Source organism: Ictalurus furcatus, chromosome 11 (assembly GCF_023375685.1).
Source record: "Ictalurus furcatus strain D&B chromosome 11, Billie_1.0, whole genome shotgun sequence".
Classification (NCBI taxonomy): domain Eukaryota; kingdom Metazoa; phylum Chordata; class Actinopteri; order Siluriformes; family Ictaluridae; genus Ictalurus; species Ictalurus furcatus.
The window spans coordinates 6,889,496-6,905,000 of NC_071265.1; the positions used below are offsets into that span (position 1 = coordinate 6,889,496).

General features: G+C 37.8%; 2 protein-coding genes across 4 annotated transcripts in view; both read left to right on the forward strand.

The window, feature by feature from the left end:
* Positions 1-3,411: 3,411 nt before the first annotated feature.
* Positions 3,412-11,769, forward strand: LOC128615189 (uncharacterized). Of its 3 annotated transcripts, none has more exons than XM_053637065.1 (9): positions 3,412-3,682; positions 3,824-3,914; positions 4,026-4,183; positions 4,346-4,485; positions 5,673-5,773; positions 7,247-7,364; positions 7,465-7,573; positions 7,659-7,764; positions 10,023-11,769. In XM_053637065.1, the coding sequence occupies exons 2-9, from the start codon at positions 3,840-3,842 to the stop codon at positions 10,959-10,961; spliced, it is 1,746 nt and encodes a 581-aa protein (XP_053493040.1). In that variant the 5' UTR covers positions 3,412-3,682; positions 3,824-3,839; the 3' UTR covers positions 10,962-11,769. The 3 variants fall into 3 exon arrangements, with proteins under 3 accessions (XP_053493040.1, XP_053493039.1, XP_053493041.1); XM_053637064.1 differs by having other exon boundaries at positions 3,412-3,586; XM_053637066.1 differs by lacking the exons at positions 3,412-3,682; positions 3,824-3,914 and having other exon boundaries at positions 4,094-4,183; positions 4,327-4,485.
* Positions 11,770-12,194: 425 nt separating this feature from the next.
* slc35d1a (solute carrier family 35 member D1a) overlaps positions 12,195-15,505 on the forward strand; it is a 17,252-nt gene continuing 13,941 nt past the window's right edge. The window contains exon 1 of the mRNA XM_053636590.1: positions 12,195-12,633. Coding sequence (XP_053492565.1) covers positions 12,524-12,633 — 110 coding nt within the window. The 5' untranslated portion in view covers positions 12,195-12,523. The remainder of the gene's footprint in view (positions 12,634-15,505) is intronic.

Sequence of the window (15,505 nt, forward strand, 5' to 3'; positions counted from 1 at the left end):
ACTCTTTAGATCTTGGCATGATGACACCACACACTTCAATAACAAAGGGAACTCCAGACCCTAGAAATGAGAGTGGTATACATAAGACAGGTTCCACCTGCACTCCTTAAGCAGGTTCTAATCACTGGCACCCAATCTTCAACACCTGATTCAAATTTTATGGATCTGAAGGTGTGATAAATGTCGGGGTGTACTTACTTTTTCCATGTGACTGGTCTGGTTTTTGTTCATTTAAATTGTAAAAATGACTACAACAGGTCAATTTTATGTGTCGCTTGAATGTGTCAACTTTATTAATAGCCACTGAGGATCAAATGTTTGCTCGTCCAAATATGGCAAAACAAAGAATGATTGTACCCAGAGGTAACAGATACAAAGAAAAGAGCAATAGGCATAGAACAGGGCCTTGTGGAACGCCAAACACTTAGTATGCAAATACTAAATCAGTCAAATAAGACATGAGATAGGAAAGAGCTGTACCCTTATCTCCATTGACATTTTCTAGACTACCTAAAAGAATATTATGATCTATGGTATCAGAAACTGCACTAAAGCAAACTATTACAGAGCTCAAATGGAAAACCAATAAAAAGAAGTTGAAATGTAAAATAAAAAATTAAGAAAATGTTAAAATAGAGTGCAATGCAAATATGCAGCAGAAATAATTTGCTATGAGCTTAAAGGTAGGCACAAAAAAATAAAGATGTTTCAACATGGATTTAAAAATAACTAAATATTGGACACACCTAAGATCTTCTGGGAGCTGGTTCCAGTAGTAGCTAACATAAAAGTAAAATGGTGCTTCAGTCCCGCTTTAAAAAAGACATGTAATGCTTGTTCAGAAAAATATTCTTTCAGCAAATGAAGAAATAAGCATTGTTATTTATCTACAATATAAAATGCCTCCTTGCACAAAGCTCTTTATAGCAAAGAGTAGGTTATGTGGTCTATTGACCCCAATTCTCTAACGGAAAACCAGAATCTGTACTCACTTTGAAGTCAAGCTAGTTCACAGTCTTCAAAACATAAGCTCCAGATAAACATATTTTGAGGTTGCTTGATAAGGCTTTAAATGCACAAATCACATACTGTAACTCACACCTAAACTCTTTAATGGTTTAACACACATGAGATCGGGTGCAAGATCAGGCCTACAATTTGAAAGAAAGGTTCATCCAAGCTTCTTGGTTAGCTTGCTGAAGAGGTTTTTACTTGGATCCCTCTCTGATAGGGGTTGAACTCTCTGTTGTAGGGGTCTGCATCAAACCTTTAAAGGTTTAGTCATATGACTATAACATAGTGCATTACTTAAAAGTGCTGAATTTCAGATCACTAAATAAGCATGTGTAGGAAAGTGTTAGTTACGCTTTGGTTATGCTGTCATCGCTAGTCTTGCCTGTAGTACCTGCTTGCACACAATATACATCCTCTTATAGGACAAGCGCATACACAGAATCTGTTCTCACTCTTTAGCCCTTTCTCTCTCTCTCTCTCTCTCTCTCTCTCTCTCTCTCTCTCTCTCTCTATTTCTCTCTCTCTCTCTCTGAAACCTGACCCTGACTCCTTCTGCCCTCCAAACCTGCCTGATCCATCCTGAAGCTCTACTTCTGCTTGGAGCTTCCTTCACCTGAGAATCACGCACCGCCGCTGAGGACGGTCCCGTATGTAATGATTGCTGTGGATGGTGTCACTTGGATAGAATAATGACTGAAAACAGTTTATTTCCAAGTCTCATTCCTTATTCAGTGGATATCATCATTTAGATACTATAGATTTAATGCTAAAAGCTCTAATAAAATCCAAAAAGGCACTCCTGCTTGTATGGAAGTTTCTTTCAACACATTCAGTAGTACTGTTTGAGATTATAGCATATAGTTGTGGAAAAATAATGACTCGTGATCACACTATCTGGTGTCAGTCAGAAGAGGATAGGTTTTCTTTTGAAAACCTTATCTCATCTAAGGGAGTGTTTTTTCTTGCCACCGTCTCTTCTGGCTTGCTCAATCAGGATCTAAATCTGAATGTAAAAGTGCTAGATAAATACAATGGAACTGACAGGTAATTCAGTCAACACTTGAGAATTCTTATACGAATATAGGATGTTGAATCATTATGGATATATTGGACAATCTGTAAAGAACAATCAAAACTTTCTACATGGGACTGAAAAATACTGTTCTCTGTAATAGAAATAATATTCTGGCATTTTAATTACAACCTAGGGGTGCTTTATAGAAAATAATTCACCTAGTATGTACAATCAGTATCTTGGAGAAAGCACCAAAGTTAGTCTTCAGACTGTTTTTTATTTGAAAAGTGGTCTATTACTTAATATGCATATTACTTTCTTGAAGGACAGAAAATGGTCTCTGTAAAATAATTAATTGACATACAAATGCGGAAAAGGCATTTTTCCATGAAGCTTTTAGGAAAAAAAAAATCAAGAAGTTAAACAAACAAACAAACAGAATAAGTGTGTGTGTGTGTGTGTGTGTGTGTGTGTGTGTGTGTGTGTGTGTGTGTGTGTGTTTGTGTGTGTGTGTGTGTTTGATCATTTGGGACACATACAGTATTTGATAATTTGGGATAGCATGTTTGATCATTTGTGACACATACTTGGTCATTTGGGACACATACTGTATTTGGTTATGTGGGACACATACTGTATTTGATCATTTGGGACAGCATGTTTGGTCATATGGGGCACATAATGTATTTGGTTATTTGGGACGCATACTGTATTTGATCATTTGGGACAGCATGTTTGGTCATTTGGGACACATACTCTATTTGGTTATTTGGGACACATACTGTATTTGATCATTTGGGACACCATGTTTGGTCATTTGGGACACATACTGTATTTGGTTATTTGGGACAGCATGTTTGGTCATTTTGGGCACATAATGTATTTGGTTATTTGGGACATGTACTATATTTGATTATTGGGGACAGCATGTTTGGTCATTTGGGGCACATAATGTGTATTTGGTCATTTGGGTCATTAGGGACACACAATGTATTTGGTCATTTGGTACAGCGTTTGGTCATTAGGGGCACATAATGTTTTGGGTCATTTGGTACAGCGTTTGGTCATTTGGGGCACATAATGTATTTGGTCATTTGGGCACATAATGCATTTGATAATTTAATGTTTGGATAATTTGTGTAATTTCATTGGTTAAAAACAGAAAATTAATGCTGTGTATCAATGTACCTGTTGCCCCAATATACCTGTATTCACCCTGTTTAACTGTTAATATTTTTAACATATACTACTTGACCATTATTGTTACTTGTGCTAATGAAGGAACAAATCGCCATATTGTGATTTTTTTCATATTACGAAATATGAATACTTTGTTTCTCGAATATTGCTAGAGAGAGAGAGAGAGAGAGAGAGAGAGAGAGAGAGAGAGATACGCTCGCGCCGCTGTTGCTATGGTTACAACACGGCGACTCGCTGTATACTTTCAGCGGAGCTCAGGGAGACACCGGAAGTGTCAGCAGCTTAAATTCAGTCTCTGACTGCTGAACAAAAACCAACAACAGTGAATGGGATTAAAACGTAAACTCAGAGAGTGAAGTGAGTAGTGAATCCAGCTGAGTGAGCTAAACAACTAGCTGAAAAGTGAATTAACGGACTATCTTGGTATCTTTATATAGAGGCTCTAAAGTTTGTGTAAGTTATTCCTGCTGGTAGAAATGTGTGTATGTGTGTTTAGATGGAGTATGCATGCTTGTATATATTTATGCATGTATATATGTCTGTATGCATGTACATATGTATATACAGTATGTGTGTATGTATGTGTTATATAAGGGTTGAAACATGAAACATGACAACAAGAGTGCTCCAGGCTTTTGACACCTTGGACAGTCACTCCAAGAGCACACTGGATATACTTGCAAAGGTAATATAACTCTGCCAATAATCCACTGTAGTATCCATAGCATTATATGTGTATGTGTATGAACAAGTTAAAATAGTGTAAATACATTTAAAATCTCGTCCCTTTTTTCAGAAAAATCGGCAGCTGACACAAATGTCAACACAGTGCTTTGCCCATGGTAGGTCTTTTACAGGACTGGGTCTTCATCGTGAATTCAGTGCCAGAAAAAAGCCCAAAGCAAACGAGGAAATTGTCAGTGATAAACAAGATCTTCTTTATAAACGACTAAGGTAAGGTTTATCACAGATGACCTGGATACCTTGATTGTTCCAACATACAATTCCTATTAACATTACTGTCACCATACTAGGAAAGATCTTAGCATTCTGCCAATCTGAACTGAACATGAAGTGCCAGGAATCACTTTGTTCAGGCTGATGTGTCCCGTTTAGGAAGTCTTTAGCTGTGGAAGCCAGCATGAAAGGCAGTTCCTGCAGCAAATCAGTCGAAGCTGGCAGTACCAGAGTTATCATACATCCCGAAAAACATACATCTCATGTTAAGTCATCAACAGGACATGCAACGTGCGGAGGTAAAATGTGCCCTTAGCTAAGGAATGGATGACTAAAAAGGGTTAAAACTACTGTATGGAAATACTAGTCAAAGAAGAGTTGAAGAGCAGAGGTTTAGCAGTTTAGTACTTTAGAACTTGTCTTAATAGTATATTTTTTTTTACCCTGTAAACATGTTTAGGAAACAATAACAAGATAAAAGAGCACTAATGTCACATAATACCTATGAATATGTATAAATATACTCCGCAACAAAAGAAACGTACTCTCACATTCGACTGCTTTTATTTCCAGCAAATTTCTTAACAAGTGTAAATGTTTGTGTTAACATAACAAGATTCAACAACCGAGACTTAAACTGAAAAAGATTCACAGACATTTGACGAACAGAAATGGAATAATGAGTCCCTGAACTAAGGGGGGGTCAATATTAAAAGTAACAGTCAGTATCTGGTGGCCTCCAGCCGCTTTAAGTACTACAGTCCATCTCATCCTTATGGACTGCACCAGATTTGTCAGTTCTTGCTGTGAGATGTTACTCCGTTCTTCCACCAAGGCACCAAGGTCTGGGGGGACACATGTTTACATGTAATTTTCCACTGCAAGGACGATCAGCTGTCGTTCCTGTCTCCCTGTAGCACCGTCTTAGGCGTCTTACATTACAGACATTGCAGTTTATTGCTCTGGACACATCTGCAGTCCTCATGCCTCCCTGCAGCAGGCCTATGGCATGTTCACCTACTGCCTGTAGACTGTTCCACAGGTGCATGTGCAATAATTGTCTATGGTGTACAAACATCAAAAAACATTGTTTAAACCCTTTCGAATAAAGATCTGTAAAGCTTATTTGGATTGGACACAGTTATCTTTACAGTCCAGTCTCCTGAAAAAGGCACGTTTCTTTTTTTTGCTGATTATATTAATAATGTTCAGTAATAAAGAGTGTTTGGATAAAAGAAAAAAGAAAAAAGTCTGGACTTTGAGCCCAAAGTATTTTATGTCCAGTATATTTTATGCCAAATATTTGGTCCCATTTGTGTTATGTCTGTTGTCTTGATTTACTTATATTTATTTATTACAGTTAAATATTCACTCAAATTAAGTAGTCAATGAAACGATACATCTAATCAAGCTCAATAAATGTGGTTTTGCAGTGTACTTTTGACTCGACGTGTTTGCACCATGTGTGCTGTTCTTTTTTTTTAAGGCAAAGAAGATGTAGGAATAAGTTTCTCGATCATGCCGAAGAAGCCACAGACTCTCAAGCCAGAAAGTCGATCTCCACGCAAAATGGCGTGGTTGAGAGAGGTGCTGAGAAACGAAATAATTCAGTCTCTACTCCTGCATTCTTAATTTTGCTCTATACTGTACTCTTTATGCAGAATTACAGTCCCTATAGAAATGTTTCTTTTTTTATTCCCGTCAAAGCATATACTCAGTGGTCATTTTACCAGGTTACCCAGTCCCACAGATACACCGGCCCTACTATAACACCGCTACTGACCAGATATTAGATCACTAGAGATTGCTGAGAAACAGTCCGCCAACTAACAATCTCAAGGTCTTTATCTGTCACATACGTATTACATACGTGTGATGTAATCTAGTGAAATGTTTTTCCAACTGGAGATCCTATAGAGCTCCTTTTTAATTGGTATACAGGGTAGAGGAGAGTTAACAAAAGATTCATAGCAACAGAAGGGATACAGTCAGTAATTATACAGTATACTTATAATCATATAAGTGCACCTTTGTAAGTGCACTTCACTCAGACACTTTGTTCATACTGTTGTGCAATAGAGTTTAATATTTACTATATTGTTTATTGCATAGTTTGTGTGTGTATGTGTGTGTGTGTGTGTGTGTGTGTGTGTGTGTGTGTGTGTGAGTGATAGTTTGTCAAACACCATTTGTATTATGCCATTAATGAAATGTTGTGATATAATGCATGGCTCAAATCTAATGTTTTAAATATTGAGCAAATTTTAGATATTAGATGTTAGCCTCTAATATCATGGCCAGGCATCATTGTGTATACCTTATAACCTCAACTGTGATTGTAATTTCAATAGGTGATAGACAGGACAGGTGTATCTAATAAAGTGGCCAGTGAGTGTGTATACCTTTGGAACAATGTTATCTGCTCACTTATTTCTTGCCTGTTGCGAGGCATTACGCGGTCCATCCAGGATATTGCGATCGCAGAAATTCACGCAAAATCAAGCAAACTGCGCAAAATTCGGAGGAGCTTGCAATTTTTCAAAATTACCACCGATTTTCCGCAGATTTGGGCCAAGACGCGTCATGTGTCGTCATCACAAAGCGCATTCAGCCAAAGCTCTCTTTGATTCACGTGCGTCGAACACGAGTACAGCTAAAAGGTCTCATTTACCAACAAACAACACTGTGAAAGACCGTGCAGAACCATTTCGTGCGATTGCAATTTTGCCAATTCAAGTAGTTTTCCGCAAAAAAAGCACGAAAAACTCCACAAATCCGCACTGTAAATTTTTTAAAAATTTGCAGCAAAATCAAGCATTTTTGGCCGCAACCATCACAAAAAAAAAACCCTCTGCGAAATCCTGTACGGACTGATTACGTATTATGTTCATTCAGTGAACCATATTAGATAGTTACAGAAAATATTCTTCAAATATTTAGGACACACACACACACACACACACACACACACACACACACACACACACATATATATAAAATGGATGAACTTTGATTGGAAGACCAGCGATGTGATTAGCTAAAAGTATTCTTTGCTTTCAGGTGGAGAAGGTTCCCTCTTTGCATGAACTAACCAAAGTGAACAGGAGCAAGGCCTTAGTAGGCACCAGTCTTGGAAACACAGACATTTATCACTGGTGCTCCACCTCAGTTCATAGTGGTATGACTCACAGCAGTACTGTTCTCTGAAGAAATGTGGTCTAAGCAATTCACTTGAAGTGAACTGACCTCCTAACATGGTTGATGTGTATGTTTTCCAGAAGTGGATGCATCGTTTAAATCACCAGTGCCAGATGGATGGATGAATACTCAGCAACTTCAAGAGAGCACTGATAATATTAGTATTGGCGCCAGTACACTTCACAACAAGTATGTTTATCCTTTTCAGAAGTGTTCAAAAAAGAATCAATATTGATGGAATATCAGAGCTCAATCCTCTCGTTTCTTTTAATAGGACTGAAAAAGAAGTCTGCGTTGAGCCTGTTCCTCTTAGTTTTGATGATTTACTTATGAGGAATGATGTGAAAGTGCTCGCTCCTCGTCTGCATAAAGACTTCCTGGTAAACACCTTCTGTATCAAGTTCATGACTAAACCCTGGTTAAACGGTAAAGCAAATGATTTTTATACAGTCATGTGGAAAAATTTGTATCCTTATGGGTTTGAAAGGAAAAATGAAAATGTGTATCTATTTTTACAAATTATCCACAAAGATATACTCCAAGAGGTTAACAACCAGATAACAATCCAAAACCAAGTGAAAACTGTACACTAAGAACTTAAAGCAAGTTTTGTCATAAACCTTTTGTCTCCAGGCCTGATCTGTTATGTGGCAGAGTAGAGAGGATGAATATTACAACTTAGAGGACATACAAAAGTAAAGGTAAAATGGTAGGCTCTCCTGATCTCCATCGATCTTCACACACAGTAATCTCTAGAGTTCATACACAATGATGCGAAAAACAGAACGAAAAACGTCTGAGAATGGCAAGACTGGTTCGAGCTGACAGGAAGTTTACTACAATGGTAAGCACAAAAGCATCTCAGAATGCACAAGACATCAACACCGTCAGGCAGACGGGTTACAACAGCGGAAGACCACATCAGGTTCCAGTCCTGTCAACCAAAAACAAGAATCGGAGGCTACAATGCGGACAAACTCAGCCAAATTTGACAGTTGGAAGATTGAAGAAATGTTGCCTGGTCTTTTTTCAATCTCCAACTGAGCAGTTACTGTGAGCCGGGACTGAATTATATATATAATGTTCTGTGCAAACTTTTGCACTTGTTTTCCTGCCTAGTTTGTGAGTCTCATTTATCTGTCCTCAGATATGCATGAAATCAGCCACCTCCTGACATTTTACTGACTATAATCTATAAATCATAGTTTGAACTCAATCCTACATTCTTGTGTCAGTAAGAGAGAAAGGGTACATAGCTAACTGTGTACAAGGGCTTCATTTATAAAAACACGTGTACTATAATATAAAAGTTAATATGCGCAACCTATAAAACATCAATGTGGATGAAAAAATAGTCCTAGATTTCTCCCACATATGAAGGAACACACTGTACTTCTTGTACAAAATGGCTTCTTCTCAGATGGTGCAAAACCAACAATATGAAAGGCTGGTTAAGTACGTAGTGGTAGCGATTTATTGATAAAAAATGGTCCAAAATAGTGACTCATAAACCAGTCATGACTGTCTTATCATTAAAAAGTCTTATCAGTCTTGGAAAATGCTTTCTGAGTAAAAGTCCCATATATACAGTTAAATCAAAACTCTAACTGGTGATAACTAGACCCGTGAAGTGAAAATCACATACCACATCTCGGAAATATAAGATAATAAGATAAAGGTGCTTACACACTTAGTGGTTTTAACCACCAGCAAAATCAATCAATCAATCAGCAAGTAAAAAACGTTACATTTTCTGCAAAGCAAAGTGATATGAAGTGATTTTCTTTTAACCTCCTGATCAGTTAGGTTGCAAATTGTGGTGCAAGTAAGAAAAATAAACACGGCGGTGAAATGATTAGTTAGTAAGGAGATTTACAACATGTCAATAGTTCAATGTTGCTACATACTGTAACTAAAAAATAACAGTGGATCTATTTTTTGGGACGTTTCAGGTCATACTCGATTAGACTTGATGTGCTGCCTCCAAAGCTACAGTGCAGGAAAATACCCACCTCCTCTCCAGAGTTAAACCAAGCTTCATTTTAGTCATTTAATCATTTAGTACGGATAACCCTATCATAGATAGCAAGCTGGGCAAACTGTTATCTGTCATTCTAGCTATGAGTGTTGTTATATTTGTGCGTAAGATGCCAGAGCCATTTTTTCCTATCAGTACAATTTTTTTTTTTTTTATGACGAAAGCGCCCTAAAAATTGGAGATTTAGCAGAGAAAACTATATATATATATATATATATATATATATATATATATATATATTCCACTGGCATATTTGATGTGTATACTGCTTCTTCAGTTTTCAGGATCAAGTAACACTGGCACTGCATAAGGAAATAGTACATGTACACACTAGCATATCAGTGCATCAGTACAAACAGGTTTGCACGCATATTTCTGTAAGAACATTTTCAGTTTAATTTCAGGTTTCAATCCAGATGTACGCATGAAAGTATGAATTGTGTGAATATTTTATAAATGAGGTTCCTGGTTTCTGTCAACTGTAGCATGTGCTGTAAGGTTTTCTTCTGTCACACCGCATGATTATGAAAGAATTCTTTAGGTTTAGTATTTCATGTTGTCTATTTGGTTTTTTTTTTGTTTGTTTTTTTAATGTCCCAGTCTCAACAGAAAGCCAGTGAAACGTTCCCTGTGGTGTACAGCACTCAGCAGTGTGAATATGAGCCTTTCAGCAGCCCAGGATTCCACTCTCTGGATCCCGCACCACAGATCAGAAAGAGGAGCATGCGCTCAGCTATCATTCTCTACACGGAGTCCATTCAGGCAAAGTACATGATTCGCAGTATGAAGGGAAGACAGACCGCTGAAGGCCTTCGCAGTCACAGGCCATACACCCAGCCCGAGCTCAAGGGGAATAGGACAGCTGTTAATGGTGTCAATGTGCGTGTGCTCAAAGCTGATGGAAAGGTGATAAGATCTCCAGATCTTGCCCAACTTCCTCTCCATTATCAAGATAAAACCCCTTCAGTATGTGCGTCTACAACCAACAACAAAATCTTGCTCATACCTAAAAAAGACATTTTAGCACCTCGTGTTGGCCCTGTGATTAATGGATTGAACCCCAGTCAAACCTGTGACTCTGGAGAAATCTCTCCAGCCTGCTGTAAAGCACTGCCTTCTTCTGCGAGGAGAGGGTTAAGCAGCAGTGCTCACACTTCAACTCTAAAATCTTGCTGGAGCAGCTCAAGAAACAAAATGGAGTTCCTGTCAATCTCCAGACCACTAACGTGCAGTCCGAATGGCGTGGACCGCATTATCAGAGAGAAACAGCCTCATAATGGAGACTGGCACAAGGAAGCAAAAGAGCCATACAAAAACACTATGGCTGAAGTTACGGATTGCGAGATGTTTAGTGTGCATGAAATGAGCTTTTCCAGATGGAGCAGTGGTGCAGACATGACGCCATCACTCCAGGAGAGTGTGGTGGGTGATATGATCTCTGCCTGCTCAAATACCGATAGTGAGAAAACTCACAACTGCAATGCTTCCACATGTCAGCCAGAGACAATAAACATTCCAACTGTTGACTATCTGGATTAAAGCATCTTTCATAACTTTTCTGCATTTGTACGGAGCCCTGTACATGACATGTGGCTAAAAAACTACAACAATATATTGTGACCACGAATTAAGAATTCGTTCCCACCTCGTGTTAAGTCGTTCCCTTGTTTTTAGGTAAATTGTTGCCACGTTTTACCAGTTCACAAATCCATCATCCTTTTATGATGATTTTAGCTGCTGTTATGGATAGAGACAATTTGATTGAGTTTTATTTTGAGTTGGGAATGAGTTAGAGTTAGTTATATTCTCAAAAGCTTTGCATTGTATGGAACCATTTTTAAGTGGGAGGCACCTACATTGCATATTGAGAGCCAGGGGGCTTTACCAGTGATGATATCATGACCTGGGGACTGGGTTCAAGAGTCTGCTCTGGCGAGCCAGGGAGTTAATGGTGTCAAGCATAGAGAGTATGATTCTTACTTCTTTTCTGACACGAATACCTTCTTGCAAACACTGTATACACCCAATGATATCCATGATCTTTTCCAGGGTCTTGCAGCTGATCAACAATGAAATCAATACCAGCCCCCAAGTCACTATGTCATCATCAATATGCGATGCAGAAATGAATTGGGAAAAGGTGGCCACGATCGACCTAAAATGAGGGGATGAATTAATAAAATGTGCTCATGTATTAATAAGTTATGAGAAATTTTTCATTCGTGGCCACATTACAGGTGCATCTCAGCAAATTAGAATATTGTGGGAAAAGTTTATTTTTCCCCCGTCATTTTATTCAAAAAGTGGAACTTTCATATGTTCTAGATTCATTACACATAATGTGAAAAATTTCAAGCCTTTTTTTTGTTTTAATCTCGATGATTACGGCTTACAGCTCACGGAAATCAAAAATATCTCAAAATATTCTAATAAAAAATGTATAATACATACAATCTCCAGGAGAAAGGTCCCTTTTGTAGTAAAAAGCTATTATATATATATATATATATATATATATATATATATATATATATATATATATATATATATATATATATATATATATCTTAATAACTTCAAGACAAAGTGAGGGAACGAGTGCTTACAGTTTTCAGACAGTTCCACATCATCATATGTAACTGTAAAGGGATAAAAAGTTGCTCTTTAATTAATTAAAAATGATCACATGACACACCACTGTGGTATAAGAGGAACAAAACACTTCAGTTTGTGCTCTGACTGGAAATGAAGTATAAACATCGAAAAGAAATCTATTTTAGTTTCACATTGTATCCTCTAGGTGGCGACAGAGAACAGACGCGCCATCTATTTTAGTAGCGTGTGGCCGAATCTCAAATGTCTTCCTGGATTTCTGTCGAAGTGCACTACTTATGTTGCAATACAGTCCTTCATGAACCCTACGTAGTGTACTATTTTTAGATGGGGCCTAGTGAGCGGTCGTCACGTGACGCGAAGGGAGTGGGGGCGGAAATATGCCGGAAGTTGAGAGACGTCAGCGTGGAGAGAAATAGGGGTAAGAGAAGCGGTACGCGGAGTGACGGGATGTGAGGAAAGAGTGAGAGAGAGAGAACGACTCCGGGATGGCGGCTGAAACCCTGACGCTGTTAATTAAGCTGCTCGCTGCGGTTTTTTACGGCGTGAGTTCTTTCTTCATAGTTGTGATCAACAAAAGCGTGCTGACCAACTACAGGTAAGAAGACTCACTTGTCTCAGGTGGGACTGGGACTGCTAGTGGGAGTGGGACTGAGAGGAACTTTTAGATTACATCCGAATTCTCCTAATAGTGCACTTCATGTTAAGACGATATAAACCACCATCTCTAGCAGCTCCACTGGATTTGGACGTGGCCCAAGTTGTAAGTTTAATTTAATTGGGGACGAAGTAAGTATCAGATGTGCCTCTGCTGTATCTGAGAGTGCTCGTGGCACTCTCATGGGGAAAGAAAAAAAACCCAAAAAAACTTTATGGAATGAAGTGTGACATGTTTCTGGAGCCAAGACACATACATCACGTCTCTCATTTACAAAAAGCCTATTCATGCTTCTGCTGAGATTGAGATTGAACCAAAATAAATAAATCACACTTCACTGTTATTTATTACAAATCCATGGAATACAGGTTCCCAAGCCTGGTCCTGGAGAACCCTGCATACCCTGCACAGAGTTTTCACACCCACTGCTGAGGAGCTTCACACCTCCAGGGTTGTGGGTTCGATTCCCGTCTCCACACTGTGTGTGCAGAGTTTGCACGTTCTCCCTGTGCTTCAGGGGTTTCCTCTAGGTACTCCGGTTTCCTCCCCCAGTCCAAAGACGTGCGTTGTAGGCTGATTGGCATTTCCAAAAATTTCCAAAATCCCGAGCGTGCGTGCGTGTGTGTGTGTGAGAGAGAGAGAGAGATCGTGCCACCCGAGTTCCCTGGGATTGGCTCCTGGGCCGGATTCATGCGAATCTTTTAAGAAAGCAGTTTAAAAAGTTCCTTAAGAAGTTCTCTTAATGTTCGTCTTAATGTTTTTTTCTTAAGAATAAAACGACAGTTGTGTAATAGCTACAACAAATTCAATACTGCCTTTTTTTAAATGCATCGATTCATCTTTTTTTTTTCTTTTCTTTTTTTTTTAAGCAGCAGTCACCTGCCGATCATTTATTCAAACGTAAAGGGCGTGAGAACATTAACCAACATTTACCATCATAGGAGAATTTCCTTGCTGGAAAGTGGAAACCATTAAGCAGTATTGGTATGCTAGTTTATATAAATAAAATATGGTAGTAGTTATACAGTATTTTATTATATCTTGCAAATTTTTATAATTTTGTTATGTTTAATATTTGAAACAACCCAAATAATTCATTACAAATCTTACACGTTGGGGCTCTATGACAAGTTGGCAGTTATCCTAACTTTAACAAATTTACGTTGATTTTTAGAGCTTTTTTTTTTTTTTTTTTTTTTTTAAGAATTTGAATTTTTCTTATGTTTTGTCTTAGGAACAATCGTGAAGGGAGTGAGAGAATAGTCAAGAAGAATTTTTGGGAAAACAAATTTCTTAAGTTAGAAAATGGCAGTTATGAAGAATTTAATTTTTTTTTTTTTTTTTTTTACAAATGTTTCATGGATCAGGTTCCCTGGGAACTGTACACAAACTGTGCATCTGTACATCCAGGTATACACACCGCAAACTCCCCAGTGTTGAATTAACAACTAGAGTGTTGAATGAGCTATTTCATGTCTTTGGGTATGCCCAGTGTCCCAGTATGCTAGTGTGCAAACACTGTAGGTGTTAACTCAACACTCTGGATTTTACTGTGCCGTACTGTGCAAAAAGTCCTGGGCACTGTATTTTGTTGCACACAATGTTTTTTTTATGTCTTCTGAGTTAGAGGCAGTACAGAAAGATTTTAGATTTCCAAGCATTACTTTTCCACCAAAAAATGTAATATTGCAGAAAAATGTTTGTCAGTAAAATCAAGCAACGTATTACATAACAAACCAGTTTTTTCAGGTAAGAAAACAAAATGAAGGCTGCTGGGTTTTGCTGCAAAAAAAAAAAAAAAAAGCCAGTTTCCATATAAAGCTGCACAGATTCTACCTGAGAAAGCAAAGTGTTGTCACACCAAATACTTTGACTTTGTTCAGTTTATTATGGTTTACTGCTCTTTAGAGTATTCTTTGTTTAAGTAGAAATATTTCATTTGATTTTTATTGAAGGCTTCTTTGCTCTGTACCGAAGACTTTTGCACAGTAATATGTTGTATGTTTGAATGAACTTGGCAGATCTGAGAACAGTGTGTGGCTTTGTTGAGAAAATCATGAAGAGACGTAGGTGAGATTTAACGGGCGCTTTGTTTTTTTTTTGTTTTGTTTTTTAAAATAAAGTCATCAAAAATCTGGAGTAACACACATGGAACTATGTTGTGATGGAAAAAAAATCCAAAATAATTTAGTATTTTAGCATCTTCAAAGTAGACACCATTTTCGCTTAGGATTTCCAGAAATGTACTCTTGGCGTTTTCTCAACGGATTTCTTGAGGAATTTCCCTGAGATGCGTTTTTAAACAGTATTAAAGGAGTTCACACCGACGCTGGACTCTTATCGGCTGCTTTTCAGAATATCTCGCTCCGAGTCATCCGTTTAAAATAATAATTTTTTTTGTAAATAAAATGTTAGTTTTCTAATGAAAGAAATGAATATGTCGGCACGATTATTTTTTTTGTCTACAACACCGATTTCAAACATTTAATCACGCACCTTTAGATCAAAAGGTTTTTAAGACCATGAGAAACATTTCAGTCGAGTGTCCACAAACTTTTGACAGGTAGTGTATATATCATGAAACTAGTTTTTCAGACATAAAGGACATGATGTCATTGTACTGAGTAGGCGGGGCTTAAGCCTTCATCAAAGTTGCTAAGTTTCAAATAATACAACGAGCATGAGTGTACACAAACAGCGAATCAAACACATTATTACAACAGTTTAAGAAAAGACATGTTATAGATGTAATATATTCAACAATCTGAAAAATTATTTACATAACCAAAATGGCCATTTCTACCTGTAGTGA